The 18,068-nt window shown below is 40.9% G+C and overlaps 2 protein-coding genes across 2 annotated transcripts in view; both read left to right on the top strand.

The window, feature by feature from the left end:
- The window catches only part of LOC308089679 (uncharacterized protein), a 496,849-nt gene that overhangs the window by 136,511 nt on the left and 342,270 nt on the right, over positions 1-18,068 (top strand). The window lies entirely within an intron of this gene.
- LOC308083831 (NACHT, LRR and PYD domains-containing protein 1-like) overlaps positions 7,936-18,068 on the top strand; it is a 52,680-nt gene continuing 42,547 nt past the window's right edge. Inside the window, exons 1-4 of the mRNA XM_080426232.1 lie at positions 7,936-8,011; positions 10,541-10,615; positions 11,933-12,013; positions 15,688-15,772. Coding sequence (XP_080282358.1) covers positions 10,549-10,615; positions 11,933-12,013; positions 15,688-15,772 — 233 coding nt within the window. The 5' untranslated portion in view covers positions 7,936-8,011; positions 10,541-10,548. The remainder of the gene's footprint in view (positions 8,012-10,540; positions 10,616-11,932; positions 12,014-15,687; positions 15,773-18,068) is intronic.

Raw genomic sequence — 18,068 nt, 5'->3', positions numbered from 1 at the left:
GGGGACCAATCAGGGCCCAGTATTCGAATATGGGAGACTGTGATTGGTAGTTGGTTGTAGGTCTAGCCAATTGCGTCCCGCCCCTTGGGAAAAAAAACGTCCTCATGGAAGCACCAGACTCATATCCACGCAGTGATATAGTCTGTCTACGCCAGGCTAGTCCCGACCCCCGGTTTGAGAACCACTGACCTAGAGGATGTGAGCCTTATTAATCTGGTACTAGACTGCCCTAGCGAGTCTCATATCTGGCATAGAGGGGCGGGTTTAACATCTCCGGAGAGAGAATGCGTGTGATCCCATTGGTCATAGGCGGCGGGTGAGCTTGACAATTGGGAAGGCTGGGGGTTGGCCTGCGCACTTTGCGCGCGGGCGCCAAAATCGGTTTCTGGACGGATTTTGTTAGTTTCTTTTTGGTTTTTGGTTACTTTATTTCGGTTATAGGGTTAGGGTTAGGTTAGGGTTCGGTTATTTAATTCTTATTTTTGCCTGATTTTACTGATTTATTATCAAAAATAACTAAATAATGCTGCAGAATTTCCCAGCATAACATTTGGGAAGGCTTAGCCTACCCTAGCCTTCATTACCCACCGCCTATGCCATTGGTTCACCGATCTGTCCGTCAGCCCCCGCCCCACCCCGCGCCCCTCCTCCCCAATGTGTAGTATTGAGAGCCCTGACGTCACAACATTTGGTGCGACGCCCACTGCACTCTGGTTGGTTGCGGAAATGAAACACTTCCTATTCCAGGACAAGGAACAGGCTGGTCCAGGCTCTTATTGTTTAGCAAAACTAAAAAATAAAAGCCTGGATATCGAGGCTAATCTGGTACTGATAATTGATTTGGTTTTCATAGCAACATTCTTAGCACAAAACAAAATATTAGTTTGTCTCATTTTTAGAAAAAATGTATAGCTGTGAATTACAGATTTATATTTCAAGACACAATTATATGATAACATAAAGTGCACCTTTATTGACACCCAGAGGGGAACATTCAATATACTGTACAGTATTATAATACAGCAACATTTCAGTATGAATAACCTACACATAGAATAAGGTGTACTACAGAATTGATAACCATGTTTTGCATTAGTTCTGTTATTAGTCATCTTGTCTTTTCCAAAAAATACTGATAAGGTGGTCTGACTGCAAATACAAATACAAGCCTATTCATTTGTTAAAATACACTGGCGTGATAGCTTGTGCTCATTTGTGGTGTGGTGTGGCTATGGTAACAGTCATATACTGCTCACTTAAGGGTTGGAGGTTCTGGCCAAGCCTGCCTTGGCAAAATTCATGTTTCACCAAAGTTGAACTCAAATGCAAGGCATATTATTTTCATCAGCTACTGTACTGCATAGTAAAATCCTCAGTGTTAATTTAACCAAGTCACTGTGTCAACTACAGTTCTGAAGGAGGGGGGGGGGGGTTGCATTGGTATGTGACACATTGGGTGCATTCGGATATACAGCACTGAGCGCACTGGCCAATACAAACTAATACGTGAGTGCGCTCCAAGTGCGCATTTCTGAACACATCCATCTTCACTTGGAGGGTTTTCCAGCTTGAGATGTGTTCTTTCTTTGACAGCTGAGTCTTTGTAGTTTTTGTTTTTATTATTGTTTCATTATTTAATATGTATCACTGTACAGACATACTGTATGTCTTGTAGGGGTGGGACCATATATCGATATCGCGATATATCGCGATACTTTCTCCTGCGATAACTAATCGATATACTGCCGAAAAATATATATATTTTTAAAAGTTTGTGATACGTTGTTTTTCCTACTCTGTATTTGTGTAATGATGATTTTGAACTGTTTGGTGCTATTTTATGTGTTTATGAATTGAATACAAGGACTATCGTGATATATCGTTGGTGAAATTTCATGCAATATATCGTGATATCGCAATATATCGATATTTTCAGATATCGTGATATATCGTTGGTGAAATTTCTTGCAATATATATTGAATATCGTGATATCGCAATATATCGAATATCGTCGAATATCGTGATATATATTGTTATCGTGGGCCTAATATCGTGATATATATCGTTACGTGAGGTATCGTCCCACCCCTAACATCTTGTATTATTATTGCAATGTAATGTTTTGAAACATATGTTCATCACATAATTCACTGCAACATGTTTTTGAAGATTTCTGTCTCTCTCTCACTCTCTCTCACTCTCTCTCTCTCTCTCTCTCTCTCTCTCTCTCTCTCTCTCTCTCTCTCTCTCTCTCTCTCTCTCTCTCTCTCTCTGTTGTTCAGACCAGGAGATGAAGCAGCAGGAACACCACAGTGTTTTTCATTGCAGAATGTAGAGACTCCTCTGAGTTGAACTGAATTCACCAGGTAAGAATTGTACCATGAAATAATGTTTATAATATAGCTGTATAATATGACTGTATGAGTATATGACATGATTCACTCTTTCACAATGCACTGCACTGTATGTACAAACTGTTCATAATCATTCTTTTAGAGCTATATAGGCTATAAGGCCTATCTTAAAGGAGAGATCCGGACATTTTAAGTGTTATCTTTGATGTGTCGCTAATCACTCACCATCATTGAAATGGACGTTGAGTTATTCCAGAGAGTCCCCTGTCGTGCAGTCTGGCGGCCCCCTCCGTGGCATAATGGGAGCCCGTGTAAGAGTGAAAATCGTCTATTATAACCGATGCAAAGTTAGTTTTTTCTCTACTACTGCTCATCGTGGAGTCTCATGATACTCAAACATGCACTGAAAGTCGCGCACAAGCTATCATTCGTGCAGAACGAGACGACGCTGGTTGCTTGTTTCTCTCACAGAACCTGGCGTCTGTGGAAGAAACAAGCAACCAGCGTCGTTTAGTTCACCAGACTGCACGACAGGGGGACTCTCTGGAATAACTCAACGTCCATTTCAATGATGGTGAGTGATTAGCGACACATCAAAGATAACACTTAAAATGTCCGGATCTCTCCTTGAATGCCAGAGTTATTTCAGATTTTTTAGCTGTTTTATGCCAGAGATTTTACATTGAGAAAAAAAGTACTCAGGAGCCGAGATACAGAATTTTTAAGTTTTAAGTTAACTAAGAAGTGGATGGGAGTCTAAATCTTCAAAAAAATCATATCTCCTTGGTCTTTGGGTCAAAAAAATGTTTTTTATTTTTTTTCAAAAAACGCATATATGCGTTCTTGGCACTCAAGTGATGGATTCTAAAGAACGCAAAGAACGCATATATGCGTTCTTGGCACTCAATGTGTTAACCACATGAACCCTACAGTTTATTCCGGGGGCAAATAACATTGCAAAAATAGCCGATCTACAAGCTCACAATGCGATGCATTGCAACGTGTTGTGAGCTTGGAGATCGGCTATCGTCAGAGAAGACATTTGGTGTAGAGTGGAAAAAGGACAGGACCAAGTATAGACCCCTGAGGGACACTAATCAACAAAGTATACGGATATTTGGTTTAAGAGGTTAAAGGTTCTATAGCACCTCTGTCACATGGTGCTATAGAACCTTTAAAACTTTAGAACCAGTAGAGAACCTGTAAAGAAGAGTACCGGAGCTGAACAGCTGATTTGTATGACAGTGGTTCTATGTACTATACCAGTGGTTCTCAACCTGTGGGTCGCGACCCCCAGGGCGGTCCCCACATGATTTTGGGGTCAACAAAGTGACCATTTAAGAACTTTCAAGACTTTTTTAATACCTAAAAAAAGAAAAAGACCATTACTGCATCAAAAGTAATCAACACACTATATAGTCCAGGCAAAGTAGCATTTCCAGACAGACTAATTGTAAGAGAATTTTTTTCAACAGATATCATTTCTATGAGGTGTCTAGAACAACATACTAAAAGTCCTAAGAAATCCTAGATGCGGAAATATGTTTAATTCTCATCAATTAAAGATGTGTGCTAATACATCGAGAAAACTAAACACCCTAATGGGCTTTTTTTTTTCCTTTTTTCCTATCACAATGAAACTTTCCACAATGAATCTTAACATGAAAACTAAACTTTTTTGTATTACAAGTTTCTTTGAAACTGAATTTGAATATGCAAATTAGCTTAATATATATTGAATATGCCCAAATTTGCATATCACGAAAATCACTTTTCCCCAAAATGTATTATATTTACATTGTTGTTTGTTAATGATATCAAACACACTGATCAGACTTTCATGACCCATTTCATCAAAATATTGTGACTTCATAGAATAACATCAAAAACACCATTCATATGTATGACAAATGCATAAATCCGTCAAATCTTCCCCCAACCATCCTACTGCTAACGGTTGATGGCAATGCTGCTTTTGGACTGGCCTCTAACCTGAAACCTGCCCGGCTTGGTTGTACCTGCCGGGGGTATAACTCCCACTGGTATAGTCCTCAGGGTAACAGAGGCACACAAGCCTCCCCACCACGACAAGGTAGCAACAACAGGGGAGGTTCTTTTTGTTTTTTTCTTATTTGTTTTTTGTTTATTTTATTGTTCAAACGTGATCCTCAACTCCTTTTGTATGATTCTTTGTTCTTGCACCCCCTATTTCAGTTCTTGGCGTGCTTAGTTCTTCCGCTCTGGATCATAGTCATCAGATAAATCAGGCAACTGGGAATTTGTACAGCTAGTACCACGACATTCTCCGCATATGGTAGTGCAAGGGAGTCCATGTTTTTTTACATGTGCATCTCTTCGTGCTGCAGTCTTTCTTGCAGCTACAGCAGACCACATCAAGTAATTCTGGTGGTCCTGCAGGCTGATCAGTCATTATTGGCATGAATCTACCACCTATAACATGCCATCCCCAGTCTTCTGGACTCATGCTTTCACTTGTTCCTTTCCATTCATTGATCTGGTAGAACACACAGAGACTGTGGAACTTCACAGCTGATGATGTTGGTGGAAGAGTTTGAGGTTCCACTGAAGATGTGGTCTTTCTCACAGAATTGCCTGTGTCTCAGCATATCCAGCGATTCATCTTTGTCACCCCCATACAGTGAGACTAGAGCCTTTTCACCTGCTGCAACGATGATTCCTTTTCCTCTGACAGGCTGAACACCTTAGCTTGTTTGAGAAAGCTAGAGTCAGTTTTTACTTTTTTCAGTGCCAATCCCTTTATAATCCTGCTACCATAATTGGCGGCCAATTAGCGGCCACACTCATGGAGTGTACACGAGTGTATGGGGCCAATGTCCAAGCAGACACATGGCCCAACTAACTCCACATTTTCCCCCAAAGTTCCTCAATATTCTGCCTGTGTTTACAGCTGCTTCCCATACCGCTACTGTACTTGCAGGATGTACAATCAATAACAAACGCATTATGCCCCAATACTTATGCAAATCACTTCGCCAGCTGCAATTTACTTCCTGAGGGTTCTTTTAACAGCCAATCATCATCATCTGCCACAAAACCTCAGCACCTTCGTTCCCCTGCAGAGCACACAGAAACAAGCGCTGCCTTGGTCTATGCAGCTCCCCCCCTCCCCCCAGTACAGTACAGACCGTACAGTACAGGTACAGTACAGTACAGTGCAGGTACAGTACAGTACGTACAGTACAGGTACAGTACATACAGTACAGTACAGTGCAGGTACAGTACAGTACGTACAGTACAGTACAGTACAGTACAGTACAGTACAGTACAGTACAGTACAGTACAGTACAGTACAGTACAGTACAGTGCAGGTACAGTTCAGTACAGTGCAGGTACAGTACAGGTACAGTATGTACAGTACAGTACAGGTACAGTATGTACAGTACGTACAGTACAGTACAGTACAGTACAGGTACAGTACAGTACAGTACAGTACAGTACAGTACAGTACAGTACAGTACAGTACATACAGGTACAGTACAGTACAGGTACAGTACTGTACAGTACGTACTGTACATACAGTATTTACACAATACTACCTACATAGGAAAATCAAGTCTCTTCTTCACCAGATGCAATTTAAACACTGTGATGCCTGCTCAGAGTCATATTGTGTCTAACATACACATCTCTCTCATCTCAGCTGTACCTGGGCCCTAGGTGTATTCCAATCAACCAGAGTGCAGTGGCCATCACTCCATATGTTGTGACGTCAGGGCTCTCAATACTGCACATTGGGGGAGGAGGAGGGGTGCAGGGCGGGCGCACAGATCGCTGTGTGGGCGCAGTTGCTATGTGGGCGCGGGCGATAGAGCTGAGGCCGCGCGCAGCGCGGCCGAAGTTCTAGTAATAATAATATTCGATGAAATGGTTCATGAAAGTCTGATTAGTGTGTTTGATATCATTAACAAACAACAATGTAAATATAATACATTTTGGGGAAAAGTAATTTTCGTGATATGCAAATTTGGTCATATTCAATATATATTAAGCTAATTTGCATATTCAAATTAAGTTTCAAAGAAACTTGTTATACAAAAAAGTTTAGTTTTCATGTTAAGATTCATTGTGGAAAGTTTCATTGTGATAGGACAAAAGGAAAAAAAAAGCCCATAAGGGTTTTTAGTTTTCTCGAGGTATTAGCACACATCTTGAATTTATGAGAATTAAACATATTTCCGCATCTAGGATTTCTTAGGACTTTTAGTATGTTGTTCTAGACACCTCATAGAAATGAAATCTGTTGAAAAAAATTCTCTTACAATTAGTCTGACTTTTGGGTCTAAAATGGGCTAGATTGCCTGGACTAATACTATACAAACTAGTCAAACATTGGCCAAATTATCAAATAATATAAGAAAGACGCAAACATCGTGAAAATAGACGATCTACAAGCTTGTAGATCGTCTATTTTCACAATATTTATCTGTGGAACCGAGTCAAACTAAATGTAATGCCTCAACTCCTACAAGTGCTTGTTAGGGTGGGGGGTCCCCAGTTCAAATATGATTATTGTTGTTGGGGGTCGTGGCCTGAAAAGGTTGAGAACCACTGCACTATAATGTAGCAGCTCAACCACTGAGGAACCAACATTGGTTTGTGTGTGTGTACTAGACTCCACCTCATTATTTGAGGTTAAAGACCGCCATCTATTGGACAAGTAGAGCTACAGCACCTGATCTCAGTTCTGTGACAGGGCTTTTTGTTAAAATGTAAACGTTTTTTTGGGGTTAAAATATAAGTTAAATAGCTTTATATTCAGATAGTACTCATTGTTATAGAGCGCTTGTTCAGTAACAGGAGTCTCCATGTCTCTCTAGCTCTTTATTAAACAGAAACTTCATAAACAAGTGAAATTGGAAGTAATGACACAAATACATGAGCACACATAATTTGAACTGGAACACTATACAAATTAATTTGATAAATGGTCCTCTTTTCTGATTGGCTGAAATGTTGTCACCTACCTTAAAATGTATTGTCTGTTTATTAAAGAGCTGGAGAGACAGGGAGACCCCTGTTACTGAACAAACACTGTAGTATATACTATAGCAATGATTACTATCAGAATATAGTGCTTTTACAAAAAATAAACTGTTTTAACCAAACAATATCACTTACCTTACGTTTAAGGTTTTCAAACAATGTTAGTTTGGAAGTCTGTTAAACTATTTTGGACCCTTTTATTGTCACCATTCTGCGCCTGTAATGTTGAATAAAAGTGATGTTTGACTGAAAATGTTGGATGACATCATCGTTTACTAAAATATGCACAGATCTATTGTGATAGCTGTTGTGATAGCTATTGTGTCCCATCCAAAATAAATAACATTTTAATAGCAGGGACAATTTACATGTATAAATATCTCTCACACACACACACACACACACACACACACACACACACACACACACACACACACACACACACACACACACACACACACACACACACACACACACACACACACACACACCGTCTTTAGTAGTTGTTTCTCTCTTTCTCGCATCATATACTGTTTGTCCTTAAAGTCCAGCAGATGGAGGATTCCTCTGGGGACAGAATGGAGTAGAGGAGCAGAGGATCCAGAACCCCTGAAGCCAAAACACACTCAATGTAAGATCACAGCTGATACTAGAAACACATTTCCTAAGAAAATGTAAGTGTGCCTGCAGCTGGCTGGAGACTCAAAATAGTGTCACTACAAAGTACCACCAATCGACTCCAAATGGCCTGAATGGTGCTATTAACAGGTTTTTGGGTGGTCCATTTTGGTGGAATATGAAAAAAAGCAGCAAAAAGTAGAATTGAAAAATCAATACAAAATAAAATAAAACCTAAAAAAGGAAAATAAAAACACATACATTTAAGGAAAAAAGGAGCATCTAAAACAATGTTTAAAAAAAATCTAATAATATCTTTTAATATATCAACGATTACTCAAATGGTTTCGAGTGCTTGTTTCACCCACTTCTGGTGGTCTGAGGCAAAAACTGACCAGTATATATTTGTTCGCAGACCCCCATTTAGGGAGGGGAGGCTAAGTTTCGAAGCATTTTGGGCAATTTTCTAAACCGGAAGTGAATCAATCCACTTCCGGATGTGGTACGAAGTTTCGGAGCATTTTGGGCACTTGTCAAAACCGGAAGTGATACATCCACTTTTGGGTCAGATGCATTTGTTGGCAGACCCCCACTTAGGGGGGTACGTATTTTGGGCACTTTTTAAACCGTAAGTGAAGATATCCACTTCCGGGTCGCACCATTGAGCTCCATACCCCTCAGAGAGTGTTTGGGTGTAAAAAAATATATAAATAAAAAAACAAAGTTGGGTGAAAAAAAATGAAGAAAACAAATATCTGAGAAAAAAAAAGGTGGGGGGAAAAAAGTAAAAAAAATAAAAATGGTCCACCCCAAAAAATGTCGACCCAAAACAAATGTCCACCCACCAACCTGCACTCTTAACCGTTAACATGGGTTTGAATGGGGGACTATAAGGGGGCGTGGCTACGTGGTTGGGGGTCCCCGGACCCCTCCTTGATAACCAGTTGGCCGTGTGGCCGATGAGAGGAGAAGAGATCCGGGTCCATTTCAATGTGAAAGGTTCATAACAAAGGCCACCTAGAAGAGGATGATGATGATGAAGGCTGTTTTTTTTACTTGAGTCTGAATGTGGGACTGAAAAGGGGGCGTGGTAACGCGAAAATGCGAGAAAAGTAATAGCCTGGTTGGACCGGTCGTCCCGCACGTTTTGATGTATACATTGCCAATGACGAGTAAACCGTGTGGGAGGAGTAGCATTTGGCGTGGCGTGTGCGGCCAAAAGGGGCAGAGTTTCGTAGTTTTTTGTGAATAACGTCGCAATGGTAACGCGTAACGGCGAAAAACTTCCGAGCACACGATTCCCGGCCAAGCCACACGTTTTGATGTATAAATTGCGGCGGTAGTGTAAACCATGCGGCAGTTACAGAGCGGCAAACTTTTGCGGCGTGAAATAAACCCTATTAAATAAGTATGGCGGATCTCAATAAGTGTTTTGCCATTACATGGCAGGCACACTTAATTATATACATTGTATATTATACAGCCATAAAACAATCAATTAAAAAATAGCAATTTACAAGCTCTGCACAGCGAGCATTGTGAGCTTGTAGATCGGCTCCATTAGCAACTGTTGTGGGACACTGTAGTATGACATGAATAGAGCATTAGGTTATGAAAAAAAAAACACACAACATAATTATGAGCAGACCCCATTTGGAGATACAAGATTTCTCCCCAACAGCACAACATTTAGTTTTATTGATGAGAGCAACTGTTGTATAGTTTCCCCTCTATTCTATTCTATTCTATTCTATTCCATCGCAATGCAATATATTCAATGCTAAAGACTGGCCTATATACATTTAAATCCTGCACATTACTGTACAGATAAGGCACTGCAGAACAGTAGGAATTCTTTATTTGTTCCTTTGTCTTACTTGTCTGCCAATATAACACTGCTATTTGTATAATGATTACAGCTCTGTTTAGTTCAATTCATTGTCCCTCTTCATTTACATTATTAACACCACGTGGGTCAGGACCATTATTTGTGTTCATTTATCCAGACCATTCACCATGAATCAAGTCAGCCAACATACTGTGCCACATCAGGGTTTAATACACGTTATGATGATGCCAGGCTATCATTTTTCTAAACATCAGGGTTAGGCCTATGGACACGTCTAGTGTGCAATGCAGGGGAATCATTTCTTCATGAGTATTCCAGTCATAACATTACTGTCAGCTACTACTAGATGACAACGGAATGATATCCCCTCACGGACCACAGGTTCAACCTCCATTTCTAAATGCACACACATGGACCATGGTGGAGCATTTATGTCCTGTTCATCAAGCTGTGTTCTTTCTCCTCATGTAGAGATATTTATAGATGGAATTTACATCACTGTGTCCCATCCGAGAAATGTTACATTTGATTTGAATATATAACTTTTTCATTTATCTTGCACGCACGCACGCACGCACGCACGCACACACACACACACACACACACACACACACACACACACACACACACACAGAGAGCATAATTTGTCTTCATGTGTGGTCTCTCTGACTTTTATCCTGTATGTCCTTAAAGTCCAACAGATGGATGTCAGTGGGTCCAGAGAGGGAGCAGAGGATCCAGAACTCCTGAAGCCAAAACAGACTCAATGTAAGATCACAGCTGATATTATATACATTGTTTTGTTTATCACATTGTTGCTGTCGGGTGGAACACCTCCGAAAATGGAAAAAAGGACCTGAGTTCCAGTGGATCCAATATAGTTATTCTTTAGTCACAAGCTCTTGTTAATAATTTTGATTTATAAAAAAAAAGCTGAAAATATAGCAGATTTACAAACACCATTATGCGACATGTTACAAAAAGTTGACATCATACAAGATTTCTCCCCAACAGCAGTGATATACAGTCAATACAATTTCTTAGAGGGATGAATTCTAATTTAACCCTCTGTGTGTACGCAACCAATAATTAATGTCTGCAACGGGTGTCAGCTCCTGTCATGTAGTGTAAAATCATTGAAAGTTCTCCCAGTAAACTTTAGTAGTAAAATATCTTCACTTTGTCATGAGATTCACACAGACCACATTCTCTAACCTTCACAGCAGCACTAAACCCATGAAAACGTCCTGCAAAGAGTGCTGAGTGCATAATGTGTAATCACAAATCGTAAAAATGTTTACAGTTCAGTTCAACATACATAACTTTCTGTATTTTAAATCGAGTGTCTTAAGTCATTGTGGTTCAGTGAATAGCACTAAATAAATATGCAGACTTGCATATTCATTGTTTTTATCCTAGAAAATGTATTTTTAAAATCTTATGTATTACTAATTGTTTTTGTAGAGCCTCTGTGTTGTATATTGTTTCCCCTCAGTGTATTTCTATTCTACTCTATTTCCGAATCTCCCACGAGTATCCACAAGTATCCATAGATTCCAACCAGGGTTATAATATCTATATTGATGTTAAAGACAGGACGTCCTACATAAGATTATATCCTGCACATTTCTCTACAGATCAGGCACTGTGGAACAGTAGTGATTTTTTCATTCATTCTTTTGTCTTATTTTTCAAAACGGCAGTTTAGGCCTATGGATATGTCTAGTGTGCATTGCAGGGGTGGAGTAATTTCGTTATGAGTATTCCGGTCATGACATCTCCCGCCCCTGTTCCCTTCTGCCCGACTCCTGGAGGCAGAGGAGGCTTCCAGTTCGCCTCAGATTGGTCAAGGGGTCTGTGAGTGGGGGCCTTGTGAAAGGAAGTGACGTGTTTTTGCAGATAACTTGCGTTGAAGGATTATTGTGTGACATTTTCAGAGTGTGTTATTACGTTTCAGACGGATAATAAAGCTGATGCATTTAATCGAGGATTATGTCTCTGCCTCCATCATTGTTTTGTTTCCATTTTCTTTTTTTTTTTTTTTTTTTGTGGTCTCTCTGATATGCATCATTTATGTCCTTACAGACCAGGAGCTGGATGTCCCTGTGGACAGAGGGAAGGGGGAACCAGCAGATGAGGAACCCTTGAAGACAAAACAGACTCAATGTAAGATCACACCTGATTTGAATTTGTTTTACCAAACTCAAAAGTTTGATTAACTAGAAAAAAAAATTTTTTATAGCCGACTGTCAGTACACAGTAAACGGTATGCACAATCAATTCAATGTATACTGTCAGTTTACAACTAGATATTGACCGTAAACAGTGTGTTGTACCAACAGTCACACAATATCGAATGATGTCAATGTCATGATGTCAATGCGTTCAGAAGCAGACTGCTATAATAAATGTTTTCTCCACCATGGGTGACCCTTGCCAAAAAGTGCAGATCTACAAGTTTGTAGATCTGCACTGTGCACTGCACAACTACCAAGTAGTTGCTGGACAAAGTGTTTAATCTCTGTGTCTCGTTTTTTCTTCCTTGTACTGGCATAGATGGCACGCTCTGTGCACACTCTAAATAGTGTCGGCTTGCTTGTTTACCTCGCTGCACTCTTGTAAAAACGTTCATACATACAGTTTATACCGGTCACTTTATCAGGTACGCCTGTCCAAATGCACGTTAAGGGCCGGTACACACTGTAGGACTTTTAAAGTGGTCGGGGGTCGTCTGATCGTTAAGCATTTCACACTAGAGGAGTTTATTTCTTGAAATAGGCTGTCATATATCGTTGTGGTTTTCACCCTATAGATTGATCCCCGACCAGGGATTACACACTGTAGGATAGTTCACTAGGATGCTGTCCAGAGTCGGACCCAATACCTACATGTATTTGTTTTTATTCCAATTCATTTTAATCGACGTCTCCCGTGATATATCTCCCTCTCCCTCTCTCTCTCGTCAGAAGCAGTCAGTGTTGCCATGTCCGCTTGTTTTTCTGTTGCTTGAAAGTGAAGTTGCTTATTTGGTATTGTTTCCTAATGTTGTTTGAGCCATTTGTTCTCAAACATTTTCATGGCAAGGACCCCCAAATTAATATTTGTCTGCAGACCTCCCCCCTTCTGAAGATATGTTGTGCCATAGACCCCCATACAAGCTCTGTGTGGATTTGGAAAATATTCCACAATTTTCTCAAGATTTTTCTTTGAAAATAGCTGCGATGCGTTGTGAGCTTATAGATCGGCTATTTTAAAATAGGTTAAAGTGCTGATGTGGCCTGCCCTATAGTCGCTTTTGTTGGGCTTGTTTTCATAGATCTGGTTGCTTATTTCTCTAGCAAAATCTGGCAACAACAAACAAAAAAGGCATGCGAGGCTAGACAGTGACAGACACGCACACGCATATTACACACACACACACACACACACACACACACACACACACATACACACAATACACACAGCTCACGCTCTCTCATTCAGTTTTATAATGTTTAACTGGACTAGGACGGTAATATTGCGGAGGAGGGTCTGTTTGTTGTTGTTTGGTCAGGTCCAGTCAGTGATCCTCTCCTAGCCACGGTGGCTGCTGTAATGTGCTATCATTGGCTGTAGCGTGGATCTCCTCGCGGACCCTTTCATACTGTATGATACTGTCTGATCTCTTGTCTGCGACAGGGCTGAATATCTAACGAGATAGATATTTGAAAACGGTCGCAAAGCCATCGCAGAGCGGATGATCGCGGCCAGATCATCTCGCTGAGCCTTTCACACACAGCGAGCATTATCTCGCCAATCAAAGGCCGATCTGCGTCAGATTGGGAGGTTTTGTCGGCGAGCGCCAAAAAAGGTCGCGGACAGCATAATCAGACCAAATATCCTGCAGTGTGTACCTGCCTTCATACACATTTCATCACAAAAAGTCAATCACTTAGTAGTAACTATGAATTTAGAGTGCACACATGGTCAAGATGAACTGCTGCCGTTCAAACCGAGCATCAGAACCAAGAAGAAGGTGATTTAAGTAACTTTGAACGTGGCCTGAGCTGTTGATACAAGATAGGATGGATCCATTATTGTCTCCGCCAGGCCGATTATTATTATTTTTTTATTTTTTATTTTTTTTAATATTACTCCTACAGATTTTGTCCACACATCACGCAAATCGGTACACAGTATCTCTATAGTGATGTGATCAAGGTAAATCTGTCAGATTCCATCCTGATTGGCTAACAAAATGCCTCAAATCATGAACACAGCTTGCGATTTCCGTGAAAGTTTGCACGCACATTCCCAATAGGCCGTGGAATAAATGCCACTTGAACATTTTTAAATAAGCCTCATGGTGGCGCAATTAACACATTGGGTGCCAGCATTTTATAATAACAGATTACGTTCGGTGCCAGAAATCTCACCGTTGAGCTGCGCAGCGCTGTTTAAGCTGTAGACTCCACGACGTACATTCCATGTGAAAAAAGCATGCCTCCATTTTGCCCGATGGTCCTGACTAACGCCTGGAACGATAACATCTCTTACGCGAGTAACAATGGCGGAGCGATCGTGCATACAAAATGAGTCGTTTTCCCCAGCGTAAAAAGTTTCGGAGTTATAGGGGTTTTAGAGAAGGAGAACGGAAGCGGATGGGCGCCTTGTTTTTTGACACGATGATCCATCTGGCCTATCCTTCTCAGAATCACCATGGGTGATCCCAGAGCTGCTCCAGCCCCTCTCGTGTGTAAAAAAAAAAAAGACACCAAACACGGTTCAGACCGTGTTCGGCACCAATGCGCTACTCTGTGAAAACACGGTTCAGACCGTGTTCAGCACCCGATGTGTTAATAACATGGCTTCCAAACTTTGGAAGCCATGTTATTAACACATCGGGTTCAAATGCCCTGAATCATGAACGCAGTGTGCGATTGTGAAATTTTGCATGCACATTCCCACTAGGCCGAGGAAATAATGCCACCCTTTTCACATTGGCCTGTTATTGTGCCACCAGCAGGTCGATTTTTGCTAAACACATTTTTTGAACAAAATGCCTCAATGAAAAGCCTATGAAGAATTGGCACCCTTTTCACATTGGCCTAGTATAGCGCCACCAGGAGGCCACACTAACCTACCTGACCTGGCGGAGACCTGTACTCCGAGGAGCACTTTTTCTAGTTTCATGTTGTAGACACCTAATTCTGACCCTACCCTCTGAATGTCGCAGCAGAAATTGATCAGACCAGGCAATGTTTTTTCCAATCTTCTATTGTCCAGTTGTGGTGAGCCTGAGTGAATAGTAGCCTCAGTGTTCTGTTCTTAGCTGACAGGAGTGTCAGAACGTGACAGAACGGCTGCTCAATGGATTATTTCCCCCCCTGACCATTCTCTGTAAAGCCTAGAGATGGTTGTGTGTGAAAAGTCCTGAAGATCATCAGTTTCTGAAATACTCAGACAAGCCTGTTTGGCACCAACAACCATGACACGTTCAAAGTAACTTAAATCACCTTTCTTCCCCATTCTGATGACTGCTTTGAACTGCAGCAGATCATGTGTACTTTGCTAAATGCATTGAGTTACTGTAATGTAATTGGTTGATTTGAATGTTGCGTTAACGTGCAGTTGGAAAGGCGTACTTACAGTGGCCGGTGGGCGTGTGTGTGTGTGTGTGTGTGTGTGTGTGTGTGTGTGTGTGTGTGTGTGTGTGTGTGTGTGTGTGTGTGTGTGCGCGCATGCGTGCGTATATATATATAACACACACACATATATATATATATGTATATATATATGTGTATATATATAGCGCCAGTAGTTTGTCTCATTGGAGTTCTCTCTGATCATCTGCATCGTAGATGTTCTTAAAGTGTCTGGGGACAGAGTGGAGGAGGGAACAGAGTCTCCAGCAGCCAGCAATGAAGACACACCACCAGACTCAAGGTAAGAAAAACTTTATTTATATAGCACCTCTCAAAACTGGGTTACAACGTGCTTTACAAAACAGCAAAAGAAAACACACAAAACAAAACAAAAAAGATTAAAGATGAAAAACAATGCAGAAAACAGTGCAGAGATGCACATTAACAGACCACTTTCATACCGGTGCAAGACCAGAGGATATAGAGCACTGAAGTCTGACGTAATTTACACATCCTTTGTTTGTCTACCTGGTTCGCGGTTTTCCACCCCCATTCTGAATCCCATAGACGTATTTAATATCGCGTCAAATAAGAACTGTGTTCCAAAAATAAACAAATGACCCCGGCGGTTTGACTCTTATGGATATGAAGCATCAACTGACGGTGAGAAAACGCTAATGTTACTGCCGCCAAATTAGTTAAATTTTCGCCAGAAACAGACTGTATCAAATATAAGTGACTGACTATCATAAACGATACAGAACCTCCTCCCTGACAATATCGCCGAGACAGTTTGTTTATTTTTGGACCACAATTCTTATATGAGACGATTCTATGATGACCCAATGTTATTCTCCATAGCGAAATTACTTTACGAACCTGGGGATAAACGAGTGACGTCAGGACTTCGGTGGTCTATAGTCATCGGCTAGGGCTGGGCATTAAAAGCTAACCTATAGAGTACAGAAGTCCTGACGTCACTCGTTCATCCCCTGGTTCGTAAAGTAATTTCTCTATTGAGAATAACATTGGGTTATTATAGAATCGTCTCATATAGGAATTGGGGTCCAAAAATTAACAAACTGTCTCAGCGAAATTGTCAGGGAGGAGGCTCTGTATCGTTTATGATCAGTCACTCATATTTGATACAGTCTGTTTCTGGCGAAAATGTTACTAATTCGTCGGAAGTAACAATAGCCTTTTCTCACCGTCAGTTGATGCTTCATATCCATAAGAGTCAAACCGCCGGGATCGTTTGTTTTTGGAACACAGTTCTTATTTGACGCGATATTAAAGACGGGGTCTATGGGAATTCAGAAGGGGGGGGGGGGGTGGGGGGGGGGGGAGCCGAGACCCAGGTAGGATGTGTAAATTACGTCAGACTTCGGTGCTCTATAGAAGTGGGTCTTAAGGAGGGATTTAAACTGGGGGACAGACTCAGTGAACCTGATCTCTAGGGGCAGGGCATTCCAAAGGGTAGGGGCTCTGAAGGCAAAGGCCATGCAAACTTTTGCATTTAACAGACCTTTTGGAATGGCCAGGAGTGCTTGATTTGAGGATCTCAGACTACGTACAGGCACATATGGGGGGAGTAGGTCCGAGATATAGGCTGGGGCAAGACCTAGCCTGGCCTTACAAGTAGTGAGTAAGATTTTGTTGCTAAACTAATGGCCTATGTCATTTTTTTACGTTTTTCAGGAAAAATAAAAAACTGATCCAAAACAAAACTATATGATATCATCTTTCTTAACCATTTCACCCAAAATGCTTATAACAAATTATGACTATTTAAATAGAAATAACACTGTCTGTCAGTTATGTAACATAAGAGATTTAAATATGTTTAAATAGGATTAAATCTGACTTAGGCCAAAACCTTTTTTTTAAATGGCCCAAATCAGTAAATAATTTGGCCTAAGTCACAACACCATGTGACTTAGGCAAAAAAAAGCCTATTTTGGCCTAAGTCACACTGGGGAATTAGGCCATTATACTAAAAGGGGAGTGAACAGCATGATCCTTTTCAATTAGGAGATGGGCGATTTTACCAGAGGTGGCCAGTGTCATGAGGAGCTGACTTAGGCAAAAATATAATTTTCCTCAAAAAATGACTTAGGCCATTAGTTTAGCAAGGTGACGATTTGTAACTGATTTTAAACTCAACTGGGAGCCAATGGAGGGATGCTAGAATGGGTGTGATATGATACAATTTTTTGTACCAGTTAAAAGACGGGCCGCAGCATTCTGAACCAGCTGAAGGCTGTGGATGGATTTTTTTGAGAGGCAGGTGTAGAGAGAATTACAGTAGTCTAAACGCGAGAAGATGAAGGCATGAAGAACTTTTTCTAGATCGGCGAATTTTTGCTATATTTCTGAGGTGATAAAATGAGGATTGAACGACCTTCTTTACATGATGTTGGAAGTTTAAGGTCTGGGTCAAAGGTGATAGCCCGGAGGGAATTCAGAAAAATCGTGCACTTGGTGACAAGTTTTTGATTTTTGGCATGGTGTTAGATGGGCATAAGGTTTTCAAAAACCACCGCAAGCAAGTTGGGATCGCCCCCTAGTGGTCTGCTTGCAATGATTCTAATATTAGA

Source organism: Gymnoscopelus braueri (assembly GCF_963280865.1).
Source record: "Gymnoscopelus braueri genome assembly, chromosome: 1".
NCBI lineage: Eukaryota > Metazoa > Chordata > Actinopteri > Myctophiformes > Myctophidae > Gymnoscopelus > Gymnoscopelus braueri.
This window is presented reverse-complemented; position numbering and strand designations above follow the sequence as displayed.